General features: G+C 39.7%; 1 protein-coding gene across 10 annotated transcripts in view; it reads right to left on the reverse strand.

Moving 5' to 3' along the window:
- Positions 1 to 236: 236 nt before the first annotated feature.
- The window catches only part of ELAVL4 (ELAV like RNA binding protein 4), an 83,053-nt gene continuing 65,744 nt past the window's right edge, over positions 237 to 17,545 (reverse strand). For 9 of the 10 annotated variants that reach the window (XM_057401788.1, XM_057401785.1, XM_057401782.1 and 6 more), the window contains exons 4-7: positions 10,133 to 10,286; positions 9,522 to 9,747; positions 8,096 to 8,134; positions 237 to 3,761 (exon numbers count right to left, since the gene is read on the reverse strand). In XM_057401788.1, coding sequence (XP_057257771.1) covers positions 3,413 to 3,761; positions 8,096 to 8,134; positions 9,522 to 9,747; positions 10,133 to 10,286 — 768 coding nt within the window. In that variant the 3' untranslated portion in view covers positions 237 to 3,412. The remainder of the gene's footprint in view (positions 3,762 to 8,095; positions 8,135 to 9,521; positions 9,748 to 10,132; positions 10,287 to 17,545) is intronic. The other variant, XM_057401781.1, reaches the window with a different exon arrangement.

Raw genomic sequence — 17,545 nt, forward strand, 5'->3', positions numbered from 1 at the left:
CTGGTGCACGTTACATTATGTATATATGTATATCATCAAAAGCGGTGTATATACATATATACAGATAGATGGAAGGATGACTTTTTAAGAGCCAAGTCTTTATAAATAGTGCAAATTGATAACTTCTGCATTTTAGTGGGGCACACTCTGGCTGATTTAAGGATGAATTAAGCAAGCTGTACATTTAAGAACAAACTCATGCTGTGGCCTGTAATTAATTATTATAACCAACATGGTAGCTTAATCGCACAAAAACACGAGTTTATTAATAGGTGATGGAGCTGAGGAACCACACGGTCCATCCAGCCCTCTGATATAGTTTTCCTAATCTCAGTTACGAAATTCAATGCTGCAGTTTTACAAGTTACACATTCTCAATTAGTGGATGTTACAGAACAGAAACATGAAGTGAATATTTGTATTAATGGGATTCAAACAAGTCAACTGAAAGAAGCATCAACTCTTGTTATAACACATGGCGAAAAGAATTCAAATGTGGAATGTGATCATATATTGTTGTACAGTAGATATGTACACTGTTTCATACCGCATGACATTTGTTGCATATTCATAGAAAAGTCAAACTAAATGATGGTTTAAAACCTGTATTAATGCTGAAATTTGCTTGCTGCTTTTGTTAAGTGTTGAATATTGACTGAGTTAATATTTTCATTGTGTAAAAATACTGTATATAGTAGAAACCCTTCAATATCTTCCACATTCAAATAAATGAAGTTACAGTTTGGTATTTGGAGTTCAACATCTTAAATTAAATGACCGATTCTTTCTAACCTCGAGAAGGAAAAACAAACAACGAATATGCTCTGTCTGGTTTGACGAGCACGTTCCTTGAAGACCTTGCTTCTGAAATCAAGACTCTAACATCTACCTCAACTGAGGTGTGCTGGGATTACTAAAACATCTGAACACGGTTAAAAAGGTGGAAAGTCCATAGCCATTCTACACACTTTCATTTATTGTCTGGACAATTAAAGTACAAATAATTCAAACACAACAAGGTTATGAAAAAAACATTTACAATACTTTCCCTCAGAAATGATCTAAACTAGCAAGGTTAACATGAAGTCATTCATTATAACTAAAGTATACAACTGCCTGGTCCTAAGAAAGATTTTTTAAATTATTATTATTATTCAGATAGTAAAACACATCGTAGAGAAAAGATTCTGACATGCCTTCCCCACTAATGCTTAGCAAATGCATCAAAACTTTCCCAGCAAACTGCGCTCATTCATAGCAGATGATGTATAAAGGTTTCCCTGAACATTGAATGAGTGTTCCTTTAAACTAAAATCTAACATTGTTAAAGTAAAAAACTGATAAAATTATGATGCAGCCTTTGCTTTAGTTATTTGTCTACTACAAAAGTTTGCCTCTTCAGTGTGAAAAAACAATACTTAGTCTACATGCAGTTAGTGGGTATAGCATGGAAAAAATGCACAAAATAAGCACAAGTTATAAATAACCATAACGTTTTATTACCATTAAGACTAAACTTGTATTGAAAAGATTTTATATAACAAGACAAGAAAAGCAATAGCAAATTTAACTATCAACTAGATTATGCATAGCGAGTAACTGTTTCTAGTACTCAGGGAAGAGCATGACCCTTTTTTGTTTTAAATATATAACCGTACAAAGCACAAACATACTAAAATGATCAGTGCACTGGACATGGGAGAGCACCCCCTCAGTCATTTTGTTCCCTTAGCTCTGTTTTCCCCAATCTGAATTACATTAAAATAAAGACCCAGTTGTTTTCTTTTCTACTGTGCAGTAAGAAAAAATATTCACAACAAACATGACAATATATCAAACAATATTTCTACACAAGTTACCTTGATACCTCTGTCACTTAAGTATCATAAGAAAACATTTTAAGACATATACAAACAAAACTAGCAAAGTGTTACAACTTATAATAAATTAACCAAAAGAAAAAATAACTTTATATATATATATATTTATATTATATATACACATACACACACAACAAAATGACACAATAATATGCTTCTTCCCATAGTTTAAGTAAACAAATAAGTAGACTAGCCAAACTAGCTATATTTGATTTTGGCCATATGCATCACATCGGCAATTAAATAAATAAGTGTTTCAAGCAACATAAACAGTGTTCCAAATGTGCCAACACAGCCCAATTATATTAGCTTGGGCTATAAAGTGAATTTGAAAATTCTTAACAAATTTAAAGCAAATGTATTTTTTTCTAAACACATTACATTTAACTATGATACTAAGATATGTAAATAATTTTGTAGCACCTACTGCTCAAACCAAGGAAGTTTTTGATCAAAAAATTAATTTTTTTAACTTTTGTTCTGCTGATATCCCATACTGATGACTTAAAGAAAAACCGTCTTGCAACTCATCTCCTTGCTTTTGGGTTTTGACTGTGGGTAACTGCGTGCCTGGGAAGAACACTCTCCCGTACTGTATTTAATATTTTTATTACATGCTATGAAAAGATACGAAGATCATCTGTTTGTAGCCCATCCTTCAAAAAACAATCTACTAATCCAGTTTAAAACACACATCTTGATCTCTAAAAAGTTACCAGTGCAGTATGAACATGACAAAGTTGTCAATTTCCCCTAAATTAGCCAGTCAAAATATTTTTTTCTCAAATCCAGATTCTCTTGTAAAAATTCTTTATATTTTATAAAAATAGATTTTTCTTGAAACCCATTTTCAGCAAAGAGACCACCTCTTTGGCAACATTGTTAATGTTATTTAAATTGTTATGTCATCAGGTATCCCCCTTTACCCCATTCCCTAACAGAAGACTGTTTAGTTCACATGATACAAAAGAAAAAAGGAAAAATAAAAAAAGTTGCAAAATTATGTTTTTTTTGCAATTTTTATTGTTCCTCTTTAATTTGTGTGGGGGGTTTACCAATCTGATTCAATCGATGTTGTTTCCTTTGTTTTTTTTTGAAAAGAAGAAAAGAAAAGAAAAATCTTTTGTTCTCGCTTTTTAATCCCATTAGTTCGTAAAAACTGTTTTTGTTTTCTTATTTTTTTCAAATGAGTGAATGGTCATCTTAAAAAGACCCACCTTCAAGGAAGGTAGTAAAACTAGCTGGCCGGGTAAAAATCCCTGCACATTGTTATCTATGTATATTATATTCAACAACGACAGCTATGAAAGAACATTCAATGCATCAAAGGTTTTTTTTGTTTTTTTTTTCTAAGCATTATAAAATCCTTTCCTGTTCCTCACAGGATATCCAATGTTTTAATACTTAGGCAACACTGGCTTATAAAGTCCATGGTTGAATATAAGCCTTGAAGAGTTTTTATTTTTTTTTTGTTTTGTTTTGTTCGTATATATATTTATATATATATATTTTAGTAAGTAAGGATATGAAATTCAGGATTTGTGGGTTTTATTGGTTTTAAAGGAAACTTGCAATACTCTGTCTCCTAAACGGTATCCATTAAGGCTGGCAATCGCCATGGCAGCTTCGTCGTAGTTGGTCATGGTGACAAAGCCAAATCCCTTGCACTTGTTGGTGTTGAAATCACGGATCACCTTCACGTTATTGACTGCTCCAAAGGGACCAAACAACTGCCACAGCACGCTCTCGTCGGAGTCGGGAGACAAGTTGTAGACAAAGATACACCATCCAGTCCCAGTGTGACCAGGGATATTCATTCCGACAAGGCTCGTCATACCATCAATTGTGATCGGAGAAAACCTACCAAGTAAAAAGACGGGTCTATTCTAAATATATCTCTTGGCACAAGCTACATGGAACCAAGACTCTAAAGTAAGTAAGCCAATGGTAATGAAGGTTCTTGATCCTATCCCTGGAAGATGACTACACTGCTACTTTTGGTCTCTACTTAAGTGGAGGGGGGCTGTACCAGACCAAACCTGGGCATCAATGAGTCTCCCTTCAAGGATAAGGCCTACTTCGATGTATACTAAGATCTAATAAAAGAAATGCTTAAGGACAATCTAAGCCCAAAAGGGCCTGTAAATGCTGCTATAAACACAAGTTCATTTAAAGAAGCCTGTAGGAATTGGCTACCTATTTCCACCACTAAAATAATGTAGTTTCAGGGAAATGGAGATCCTAAACTTTACCTCTTACTAGCTGGTAGTGAAAAAAAAAAAAAACCCTAACAAATTTACGACTTTAAAAGATTATAATATGAAATGCCACTGCCATGTGGCCTCTCTAGCTAAAATTACTAAATACCAGATTTAGAGAGATGTCTAACTGGTAGCTTTTAATTCCCCTCCTAACATAGCCCTTAACTGACATACACTGGGAAAAGAAATCCAGGTAATAAAGAAGTCCTAAAGCTGGCCACATATTCAAGGAGATTTATGCAGCAATTGTAGGGTAAGTAAAACAGTGCACAAATATAATTAATGAGCATGTCAACTAATACCTTCATACTGTTGAGACTTCGTGACAGGCTCTTAGGTTCTTCGGGTGGTCAATGCAGAGACAAGCTCCTAGAAATCTAATACAGAACCCTAACTTTTCTCTCCCTATCGACTTTTGGGACCAGTTTCCTCTAGCTTGAACATCTGAACTGGGAAGCTAAAGCCAGGTAGCATGTTTATGAACACGGAACCATCACACAGTAACACAGGCTGGGCAGGATCTGTGTAGCTCATCTGATCAACCTCCGGCTCAAAGCGAGGATGACTTCTCAGTTTACATCAGATGCTCATGGCCTTACAGAGGGAAGTCTGGAAGTCTTCAAGGACGGGAACTCCACCCCTGCAGCCCCTGCTCCAGGGCTCCACCATCCTCACTGTAAATGATTTTCCCTTATACTCAGTTGAATTTCCCCCGTTCCTGCTACCTCTTGTCCTTTTGCAGTTGAGCTCCAAGAAGAGATCAGCTTCATCTTTCTAGTGCCCCTTGTAGGTAGCTAAGGACAGCAGCCAAGGGCTCAACTCTCCATTTGCCTTTCCTGAATTTCACCATGTTCCTCCAGCTTGTCAAGGTCTCCCCGATGGCACCCGTGGCCAAGAGCACAGTGACTGCCCCTGTTCCCTCACCAATTTAGTGTCACCAGCTAATGCAAGGAGGGCGCGCTGCAGCCCGTGACTCAGGTTATTAATGAAGATGTTAAGCGGTATCAGCCCTCAGGATCAACATAATTTTCCTTTCATCAGTTTAAAAAAAAAAAGTGACATGCTTTCTGAAGCTACACTTTGGGATAGGTTTTAAAATAACAACTGCACAGAGGAAACGTCTTAATAAAAAAAAAAAATCCAGTTTCCCATGTACCTTCAATATGATGAGTTTTAATACCAGAACTGAATAATAATTCCTCAGGAGTTTGAGTGATGACTGAGGGAGTGGAGGGGGGAAACTCAGCGTTGCTGAGTAAGCTCTTGCACTCTCCAAAACTTATCCTTTTACGCTTGTAATATTTCCACACACATTTAGCAGTCTGCACAATATTATGCCGTGTATATTAAATAGCCATAAAAGAAACTACACACCTGATGGCTGCCCACCATTCTGTCGATTCCTGATGGCACTTTATATGCACATTCAAGGAAAAAAGGCACTTGGAATATATATCTTATGCTGAGGAAAGTCACTGGGGTGTAGCTACAGTATAAATGAGCAGCTCAGAAACGCTCACAGTACTGGATCCTCAGACCTCCGTACAGGCTTGCAGACAGTTTATTAAAGGTATGTGGCAATTTTCCAACTGAACTTCACTTTTGCAATTCCTACTCTCATCATCTTTTTAGTTTCTCTCCCACATCCTGAAACTAATAACATTATCATAATGGTTCAGCACGGCTCTAACCCACGGTATTTCCCCAGCTGCTGAAAAGCAAGGCAGAAGGTGGACAAGGCCGATTTATACTGTTCCTTCCACCTTATGTGGAATCATAAATAGAGCAGCCAAGACCAAGACCAAGTCAACAGCTTTAACTTCTTCTGAGATTTGGAAGATAGGACTTTAAGCCCATTGTTGACAAGTGCCAGCTGTGCTAGTAACACACATGAACCAGAAAATGCTTCTCTTCTGCCATGTTTAATTTAACATGAAGTACAAAACTAATGCATATGCTACCCTGAAAGTGATGTTTATTGTAAAATCTGGACATCCCAAAGCTGTGCGTATCACAGAGTATGTTACGGAGTTTTGCAGGAATGCTGCACTGAGGTGGAAAGGGTTAAGGTTTCATGCAATTTACTGGAGAGCAGCTTTTCCCTGGAAACTTTTAGGGAAGCAGTTTTCAGCTGCTTTCAGCTGTTTATGTACCATGAGCACAGGAGCTGCCTTAAATCCAAGAAAGCATGCACAAAACTAGTGCAAGTGTACTGACACAAATACAAGATACCCTATTGCGTAAGTAGTTCTGCTACTAGCAAGTGACCTGGAATTAGCGTCAGTAAAACCTTTGTTCCACGTCAACACATCTCCTTTTCCATCAGTACCAGATACTTGATAAAGGGAAAGAAAGAACTGACCCCCAAACCCAGGAATGCCACAATACAGAGACAGTTTCAGAAGTTTTTATCAATACATTGTTTTTTTTTTGTGACCCTATAAATTACAGGGTTTGCTAGTCCAAGTTTTCAAGATTTTCAAGATATGAACTAATTTAAGACGCCTACAAAACACTGTTGTGATTTAAGACTAATACTATAGCCTCTGAATATTACAAAAGCAGATGCATAACTTATAAAGGCACGTAACTCACTCTCCTTCCCTCTGTAGGTCTTATGACATCCAAATTCAAACCCTCACTAGTTCAGACTAAGCCCTGTTTGTTCAGCACCACATACCAGTGCAATTCCAGGGAAGCAGAAGCAGCAAAAACCAAGGGAAAATTCCTGGAACAAACCCGTCCTTCTGACACTGATTTGTGCCTGACAGGTACTTGACACTGAGAGCTTTGCCATGTTTTTGGCAATGTACCAAGAAACAAATGAGATGGGAGAACGCAGGAAAAGCGGTGTGTGATAAGATTAGGTGGTGAGTTCTGACTCATCACATCACCACTAAGGATACTGCAGATGTAACAAATGTACTAATGAACACCAGAAGCAGTGCTTCTGGGAAGACATGCTGCCTCTGCTCTGGCTATTCCCTTTGTGAGTAGTCTTAAGATTTGCATAATAGCTACTGTGGCAGTAGTTAAAACCCATGTTACTGCCCACTACTCGCTAGTGTAAAGATATACTTACCATACCACTTTTACAGGATGAGCTTTAAAAAACAAATCCCAAATAATTGTCACATTTTGTGAGCAGACCATTTCAGAAGATTAAGAAGTATTTTCTCATCTTAAATGTGGGTCACGGCTGGACATCTTATGGTAAACACCAGGAATAAAACTATACCGTTACTGTGCCGTAAGGTTCGCTTGCACGGATGCGTGCCATCAGAAGAAACACTAACAACACGTCAACTCATTTTAGCTATCAAACACTGAACATACTCATGAAACAGCATAAAAGTCTATCACACATGCGTGCACATACATACGGACACACAGAGCTATTTTAAACAAAAACAAAATCTCAAGCACCAATATTAAACCTGTAACAAAAGAAATTCAGGGCTGATTAAGGTGCAGACAGCTGTATTTTCAAGTCAATCTTAAACCAGATGTAAGAGAAAGACAGTCTTAACTGTGAGATTTAGACAACAGCAGCACAATTCTGGTTGAGACTATTAAGATTTCTATTATCAAATCAGAGATTACTTAAAAACTTAATAGTTCTGGGGCTAAATGGGTGCTGGAAAAAGCACCATGTAAGCAGGGCGACTGCAGTCTGAATGCTGGGAGCTGCTGCACCTAAACCATTTGAGAAGCCCACCTGTAAATAAAAATAAAAGGTGAAACAAAAAACCCCAAAGAATCTGCATGTGTGGCCTTTAAAGTAACAAAACCAACTGAAGTCCAAACTTAAAAAGAATTTGACATGCTGGTGGAAGAAAAGAAGGAATTAAACAAAAAAAAAAAAGAAAATAAAGTTAGTGCATTAAAAAAAATAAATTGTAGCACCAATCTGTGCCAACACGGACATCTGGCAATCTGTGGAATTCTAATTACCTCTTTACGCCATAGGCCATATTAAGCAAATTGTCCAGCCTGAAAAGAGAAGGAGGGTCTTTGGGTTAATGTCTCACAGATGGCAAGATCGCTCAATGGAACTATTATTAATAGCGTTCCATTTTCAAAGAAGAAACGTTCAACAAGTTTCCCACACATCTAAGGAGCCTAACAACTCCCGGCCTGCTTTGTTAAGTCTGAGGTTGTGCTTAAATCTCCACCACAGCATTTATTTTTAACTTGTCTATGCTATTTTTGTGAAAAATCTTCATTTCCAGGGTTTGGTTTTAAAAAAAAATCCACTTCTGATGTATCCTTTTTGGACAGTGTTAGTATGAAATCTGTGCAAACAGTTCAACTGTTCACCTTGCAGTTAACTTGGGAATAAAATGTTACAGTCCAAAATTGCTGGAATTGGGAAAATTCTTGATTCTAACTGCTTTAACGTAATACTCTCCACACTATATTACATGTATTTAGCATTAATCCTCCATGATACGTCAATCTAAACGACCACCAAATTTTATACAGAATATAATCATCTGCTTTCTGTGAGAGTACAATAAAGACCTTCTGTCCATGGAAGGATTCAGTGACAATCTCAATGGACACAGCTGCGTGCCAAAGACAAAAACGAGTGTAAATTTAATGCATCTGAAGACTTTTTTAATGATCTTGAATTCATTAGCACTTTTCATCACTGAAAACCTAAATTTACTTTTGAAAAACCCTCTAAAGCCAGGATGCAACTCAGTTCTGTGAGTACGTCCAAGTTTCTTTTTTGAAGGCAGACCCTTTATTTTAATGCTAGGTTGCCTGAAAATTACTAAATATAAAAGTAATGAGGACATCATGTATTGCTAACTCTGGCTTATGTATCAGATGGAAACAGTATATTCAGAATGCAAAGCATAAAACATCCCCGAAAGCATCTGAAGACTCACACCAAAGACTAATGCAAGGTCTCTGTACTAGGAGCAGATATCTCAGGCTAATAAATTTAATGATACTGCTGCTGACTGGAACAGACTCAGCTTTTTTCCTGCTACCAATCCACTGTCATTAACATCAAAGTCTAAGCTGCATCAAAACTGTAATAATACAGCAGAAACTAAAAGCATTACCAAAAAAAAAAGAGAGAGAACAGGGTAGTTGCTACTCATTTGATTATCAGTGTAACTCTTATTCTGTCCTCCCTTTTTCTATGAGCCTTCACGAGATCTGATTGTACAGTACTTCAGCTGTTTTAGTAAATACAACATGACTACTGCTGTCAGCAGATTTTCCTCCTCATTCTCCAGGAAAGAATATTTAATTTTACAAAGAAAATCAGGTCAGCCTACGCAACTAAAGCATATTTTCCTGCATAGCACCTGCCCCACACTGTCATAGCTGGTGGAACTTCAGGTCTTTTCCAGGTAATTACCTGAATCTCTGAGCCTGGTGGTGAAGTGGTCCAGGGTAGCGTCTGTTGGGAGACTGATACAGCTGTGAAAGGAGTGCCTGGCTTGTTTTCTGGCTGGGGTTATTGGCAAACTTCACAGTAATTGGTTCTGTAGCACCACTAGGCTTCTGGCCATTTAGTCCCTTTATGGCTTCTTCTGCCTCTATTCTCTTATCAAAACGGATAAATCCCACACCTCGAGAAACCCCTGGGAAGTAAAGACATGTGAACAGATGAATATTTGTAGGAACAGCCTTATCTATGTTAACAAACATGAACTGAATATTTGTTGTCACTGCACAGAATGCATGGCTTGCAAATCAAGGGAAATCCTATAAAGACAAACACTCTTCCCCATCTGTATTCTCCAGAATCAGCCCCTACCATATTTAATATAACGCTTTGAAGTAACCATTTTGCATTTTGAGATCCCTCATTAAAGAGGCAGTAGTTATGCCTCCAAACAGTTACAACACTCAAAGAACCAGCTACTGCATCTTACACTAAACATCACACTGTCTTGAAACCCAACTGCCAACGAGTTCACTATATGCAGAAAAACATGCATCTATCAAGGAAAGTTTTCTTTTAACCTGTGACTTGATCAACCAGAATCCGTGAGGTGATGATGCGCCCATATTGTGAGAATAACTGCTCTAATTCTTTCTGGGTCATTGTTTTCGGAAGGCCGCTGACATACAAGTTCGCATCTCTGATTGATGCTGAACTCGGACGGGCATACGACACCTATGAAGGAAAGGAAAGACATGTTAGTAAGCTAGGGCCACCCCCTGCATTTTAAATGGACAGATTATTTTCTGTTCTTTCACAGGCAACAACCCTCGAGTTCAGATGTTACCTGTTGTGCAACATCAACAAAGCCAGGAAAGGCTGGAAGAACAGACGAAAGGGCTCTTCAAGCGCAGTCATAAAGTAACTATTGTTCAGAGGTAGATTAACATGCAGCTTCCTACGCATGGCTTTGTAAATTTACCCCTATAGATTGTGGGTGTATGGATGATTTACTGTATCCAACATAGCACTCCGAAGTTCCAGCATGTTTTTCTACCCAGCATCCCCCCTCCCTCCAAGAGTCTGAAACAAATCAGGTTATTTGTGGAGTGATCTTTTGTGCTATTTCTCTTTGTGTTTTCACCCTGAGCTGGCAAGATCTATTCTGGATGAACAGTAAAGTACTGGTGAAATTAGACTAAATAAACATCTGCTCAGGGAAGTGTGTACTGACACCGATTGTCTATCTGCAATTCATCACAAGAAGTTCCCTTGCACTGTGAGTCCACAACCAGGCCACAAAATATTATGACCAAGCAACCAAGAAAATGTTGAGTTCCAACTGCATGTATGCTGTTGGAAAATTATTAAATCAAGACTCTCTCAACTGTTCTTCTATCTATGAATCAGATTTATAATTATAATATGTGCATAAAAAGCCTTCTGCACTTTTAAAATATATACATTTAGAATATACACATTTAACATAATAAAAATACTTCCCGGATAAAGCCTTAATGGCAAGTATTCAGCGTGGATCGTGAAGAATTGCTTTGCAGCACATCTGAAATAGCATTGGATCCAAACCTGAATATTTTGCACTTCATCTTGACTTATTTAAATATCAACAGATCAGTACATTCCTGCGTTATGCCTTAAAATGTGCCTTGGAAGGAAATGGAGGGGTCCCCGTCATGAATACAATGCATTCAGCAATTGTCTTCCCCTTTTCCTGAGCCTTAGCCCAAACACAAATGATGTCAAATGGATGTCTTTGTGTGTTTTATGTGTCAAAGAGCTGTCTTTATGTGCTCCACACCTAAAAATAGATGCTGACTCAACACAGAAAGTGATGTTAATGACTAATATTTGCTTCCACAATCTTCTCTGAATAACAGCAGACAAACTCCAAAGATTTTGGATTTGAAGGTTTTGGGCAACTTCTTTGTAACTTAGACGCTGGTACATCACCTTTTAAATTTAACATTTGCATTTACAGAGAAAGTGGAAAAGGGAAAGATATGTGAAAAGGAAGTTAAATAAGAAAATCTGCATTAGCTGAGGTAAGCTCAGGCACTCAGAAAAACAGACTTTCTGACCAGAGAAACCTTCAGGTGCTGAGGTCAGTGCTGAAAGGGATGAATATCGGAGTGGAAACTATTTAGTGCCTCAGCGATTCAGGACCTCACAGCCCATGAGCTCCTGATGGGGTGCAGCACTTAAGTCACTTAATTGCTGGTCCCAAACACCCTTGGTACTGCAGGACCAGAATACACATGGCACAGCCTGGCTTTTATGTAACTAAGATCAAGCCAGGTGGTCGGGGAAACCAGAGATAACTGCACTGCGCTTTTCCTTAAAATCACTGTTTTTGACTGTGCTTGGTTGGGTGGTCTCATGTCAGTGGCTTCTCACTTATGCCCTGTGCCGGGGCACTCAGAAAAGCAGACTCTCTCCCACTCTGCAAATGTCTTACCTTGAGAGGGTACTCAAAGGGTTCAGACATCTACAGTTTAACCTACTTCAGGAATAACAGTTTAAAAAACACTTAAGAGCCTCTCTGGAGTTATTGAGAGTTACAGAGACCTTACCTATTCCTCAAAACAGAGAGCTGCAAAATTAATAAAGTTCCTGGGAAAACAGCCAGGGGTTTCCTTTGGGTTTTCTCACTGTGGCACATTCATTAACCAAACGCCACATTACAGGAAAGATGAAAAGTACTGGGATATGCAAAAACCACTGTTTCCCAGAGCACTGAGCGCCTGACGTTTTATATAGATACTTCTACATACAGAAAATGCTCTGCTCTTGTAGGCCCTGCAGACACACAGAGACAGGGGAGACTCCACACACTCAAATCACATGCAAACACCTACCGCCGCTCAGGTCTACCTTTTATTTCCTCCTGCAATCAAACATTCAGGTTGCAGGGGAGTCTGGGCCAAAGAAAGAAGCGGCCAAAAGCAACATCTTTAAAAGCAAGGAGAAAAGGTTGTGAGCTGAATGGACTCAAGGCTAGCGATGTCAATTATTTATCTGCTTTTGAATCTTTTTCATGTTCCCTCTCAGGTCAGCCAATGACAAATTGATCAGTTAGGCTGTGCCATCCTGCTTTCAAGCCATTATTCAGTTAGTTCTGAGGATGGGATGTCTTCCCACGTATTAGCTATCAAAGGAAGAAATCACCCGCCCTGGCCCTCCACTAGACCAGAAGCAACTTGTGCTGTGAAAACTTAAAATGGGAGACAAAACCAGCTCCCATTTTAGCCCTGAAAACTACAAAGCGCTGGGTGAGGATGCTGCATTAATTCTTTATATTCACACTTAAGAACAATTCTTTTGCTCATGGCAGTGTTAGTGCCCTATAATGAAACAGTGTGCTGAAAAAGGGAAGCATGTGGAAATGCCAGCCACCACAAAGAAATTCAAATAAACGAGCTGGAGAACACCAAACTACTGTCTGACCCAGGCATTTCTCAGCATTAAAATGTTTGTCTGCCTGTATGACAGTTGGAGGTCGAATGGGGTTATTTTGCTGTGTAAGATCACTTAGGAGTTCTTCAGTCCAATTTGCAAGGAAGATAATAAAATATTGTACAATTCTTTTTACGGCTTGCTGGCCTCTGATGTTAAGTTTCTATACGTTTATATATTAACTGTGAAAATCTTTCACTAGGATATTTCTCATCTGACAATGAACTGTGTAAGGGCTTCTGTTCGGTGTAAACAGCCATCTCAAGAGTCTGCACCGCTGTCTCCAAACACTAACGCAGAGTCATAAGGTCCAGCATTTCATATCTTCCATGGTAATGCACAGATCTGTTCAGGAGCACAGAAAATATCTCCAAGTTAAAGTAATTATCTTCCTTATTGATTTCCTACCCATTTTGCCACATAGAAAACTCTCTGAAAAATTTCTAACCTCAATACTGTTCAAAAGGTAAATTGAAGCAGCCTGGTCTTTCCAGCTCAGAGCCCACAGCAAAGGCACCCAGAGGCATGAACGCATCCCATTTGTCTTATAGATGCAAGGTGCTGGACGTGTAACAGTAACCATTTAAACACTGACGCTTAACCACTTCACTGCTGCTCACAGAATAGAGTAGGAAAGGACCTTAAGATCATCTAGTTCCAGCCCCCCTGCTGATCCTAAGAGATGCTTTCAGATCATATGCTAACCCTGGACTTTTCAAATATTAAGTCCATTTCTAGAAGCCTTATCCCAAAATTCAACTCCAAATCTGCTCCAAAGAGGAACAGCATCATCCCTCCCTGAAGGATGTGCTCTGCCAGCAGAGCCACCCTGTCCTGGTCTGAACATCTGCTGACAAACAACTTAGCAGCTCATGTCTTTTCCTAAGGACACACACGTCTTGCTCTACATCTACCATTACTCATCTGGTGAACCTGAGACTAGCCATGAGCCTAGTTCTAGTTCTCCACAGCAGCACAGGCATCCACAGGCCACCAAACCACCTACCAATGGTACCTGCAATCCCTGGGACATCTCTCCAGCCACGAGCAGATATGGTGCAGTCAGTGCTGTGTGACTACCTGGGCAGCTTTCAAAAGAGTTTGCCTAACATTCAAAACCTCTGAAGTTCTCGGTGACCTCAATTCTATAAGACTTTGCTTTATCTCTCTGCATGACACACTCACAGATGTAGGATGGCTTTTGGGGTGAGTCACTTTGCTTTTTTCCCGCCTAAGGTCCAAACGTGTAAAATGGGGACAAACCTTCCTTCACTTGCTGCCTCTTATTCCACTGGTATGCACTGGAAGTGCTTTAACACGACTGCTCCAAGAGCTTCACACGTGTAAGTAAGCACAATCTTCATTGTTTCACACACATATGGAACTAGAAGTAAAATCTGCTTAACACCAAAGGATGGGCTATGGCTGGAAGAGATGTTTCCACAGCCACTTCCAGCCCCTTGTCCATGCCCTACTTTTGCACAAGAACAGAGATTTAAGAAAACCTCCTGTGCTTTGTCAGAACAAGCACACACAAAGGCTCTCTGGTCCAGAGGCTGAGGACCAGAGTCTGGAATATCTTCACTGCTTTGTCCTTTCTTTCTCCAAGCCCTTGGCTGGGGGATAGAGGGGAGTGATGATGCACTTTACTGTTGAGCAATTCAATCCCATTTTACTGGGATTAATTACGATTGCAGGTAAGATACAATAGTCTATCCCATAATTTCATGAAAGAATCCACAGATAACCTAGAAACACTCTGGCTGCATAAAGAGCAAGGCTAAGAGAAATAATTGTTCTGGCTCTGTGGATGAAAAGGACTTACTGGCAAAACTGAAGCAGTTAAATCTCGATTAAGAGAAGATGCACAAAACCAGCAGATTAAGACTCTGGTGCCTGCTGAAAGCAGCAGAGCCAAATCTGAACCTTCAAACGCAGCTCTGAAAGGTCCTTTGACCTGCAGCATCACTACAGGCACAAAGGGTGGAAGAGGATTTGTTAACAAGCACTAAAAAAGATACAAACTGTTGCACAGACAGAGGCTCCTGAAAAGCAAACCCAAAGTAAACTTAGTTGAGGCTTTCCAGGTCTGTGGCATCTTTAAAGATTCTTGTCCAAGGCTCTGTCCCAGGTACAGCAATCACAGCTAATGACCCCTTCTTGACTAATTCTGAGCTACCATGAAACAGAATAAGCAATTACCTTAATTTTAAGAGGAACTATAGAGCAACTACATCCTAAATGTGCAGCCTGCAAATGGCTGTAATTTGAATTTCTGGGGAAGGAGAGCAGTGCATGCTCTTTCACACCTCTCCCCTCTGCAAAGCTTTGCTGGAGCAAGGGCACCTGAAGGCAACTGATGTCTGACAACCAAGCACAGGATGCGCACAACACACTGTGCCCCTGTATACATGGGGGACACAAAACAACTGCATACACCGGGGAAACCTGAAAATGCAAATCCCTCATTGCCACATCCAACATGTTCAGCTCTTCCTGGCATCCTCCACTCCCCAAACCCTCCACCTCGTCTCCCTCTCTGTGACATCCCCAGCAGTTTGGAATGGGGTACAGAAGATGCTGCTCTCTTCCCCAGTGATCGCTGCTGCAGCTTTCCTGCTTCCCTGCCTGGTGCTTCCTGTGTCTCCTTCCCCGCTGAGCGTGACTGGAAGGCAATCTTTTTGACAAATGACTTTGTACAACGGAGAACTCTGAGGTTGCTGTTATTTGGTTACCCTACAGTGACAAGATAGTTTGTCTTTTTGCGGACAATTACAAGAATTAACATGGACAGATTTAGAGCCTGAATCGTGTAGAAATATCTGGCATTTCAAAAAACGCCCGAGAGACCAAGATAAATAGCAAGATCTTTGAGCAGTTAACATTACTATTTCATTTCCAGAAGACTCTCAAGTCCTTTCTCACACAGCCCTACTCGTATTTTAAACGAGGACCATCCAATCCTATTGATCAAAATGGGAGAGTAAAGCAGAAATAAATATTTTTAACAATCAGAAGTGTTTAAATAGCAGCAGCTATATTCCATGTTACTTATTAACTGAAAACTAAAATCAAAGAACACCTCAGACCACAGAGAAATGATCCTATCTGTTTGGTATTTTACCACAGAACCACAGACTGGTCTGGGTTAGATGGGACCTTAAAGCTCATCCAGTTCCAACCCCCTGCCACAGGCAGAGACACCGTCCACTAGACAAGGTTGCTGAAAACCTCGTCCAAACTGGCCTTGAACACATCATCTGATAACTCTGATGGGTTTAAAAACTGGAAGGCATCAAGGGCTCAGAGAACCCAGATTCCTTTGTCCCCTCACCGGAGACATCTCCCTTTGCTCCAGCAGTGTCCATGTGCTCCTGGCTCCTGCCAGTGAAGAAAAGTAAAAATACCTATTTCTCAGGTGACAGAGAAAAGGAAGGAGATGGGGACACAAGAATGCACTTCAGGGGGTCACTGGCTCTTTTTAGATTTCAAGCTTCCTTTCAAAACTCTGTTCCACCCTTGTTCCAGCATCCCCCAACGTGAAGCCAGGTCACCTGAATCCCCATGTACCACTTCCTTCGCATCCTTTTTCAGTCGCTGTCTTTTTTCCAGGGCAAAGCAGTGCAGTTGAAACAATCTGTACCCCATGCATCACACATCTTATTTTGCTTCTGATATTTGCAACCAAATTGCCAGGCAATCTTCAACAGCAGCAGTGACCTTTCATATGCTTTTATGGATGGGCAAATTTAATTTCTAAAAATAGATTCAATTTCTGGAATATATATTTATTTCAACATAAGCTGTATCTTTCCTCATTCTAAGCTGTTTTGTTGAATTATGCCAAGCTTTAGCTGTAAAAATGAAGTGAAACCTTTCTCCCTCACAAGATGCTGCTGCTGCTACGAAATGGCGTAAATAAGCACTATGATCAGCTGAGGAGGAACATAACGTGTATCACCTACTACCACCAAATGCATAACACTTCCTTCAATGCTTTCCCCAAACAGATATTCTGTTAAATAGTCACCTATCAACTTTGACTCGAAAGGGTGTCATTGACTTAAATAAAATGCACATAAATATTTTAGCTGCTACAGTGAAAAGGGATTATTTATTGTAACAATGAAATAATAAAAAGAACATTTCTGGAGTTATTTTAGTCCGCACATCTGAAAGCAGGCTGTGCCTAGCTGTTTTGCTGATCCTGCTGTAAAACCAGTTCCTCCTGTGACTGCATGGCTGTTTTGCAAGGCATCAAGAGAGAGAGAACATTAAGCTGCCACAAAAATGTAACAGAAGTGAAAAGGACAGGATTTGAGGACACATGCAGAAAATATATATATTTAAACATGAATTAAGCCCAGTGGGGTCAAAAATGAGTGCAAATCTGTTGCCCCAGGGCCAACTTGTGTTCAGCCTAGGTGCAAGCGACAGCAGAGCTCATGACTGTTTGAGCAAGGAGATGGACACAGTCAGCAGGGCCAAGGTGACCTTGGGAAGCAGAAGTAATCTGCCCT

This window comes from Pezoporus wallicus, unplaced genomic scaffold (genome assembly GCF_028554395.1).
Source record: "Pezoporus wallicus isolate ANWC-B61680 ecotype Strahan unplaced genomic scaffold, APGP_CSIRO_Pwel_v1 contig_1035, whole genome shotgun sequence".
NCBI classification, from domain to species: Eukaryota; Metazoa; Chordata; class Aves; order Psittaciformes; family Psittacidae; genus Pezoporus; species Pezoporus wallicus.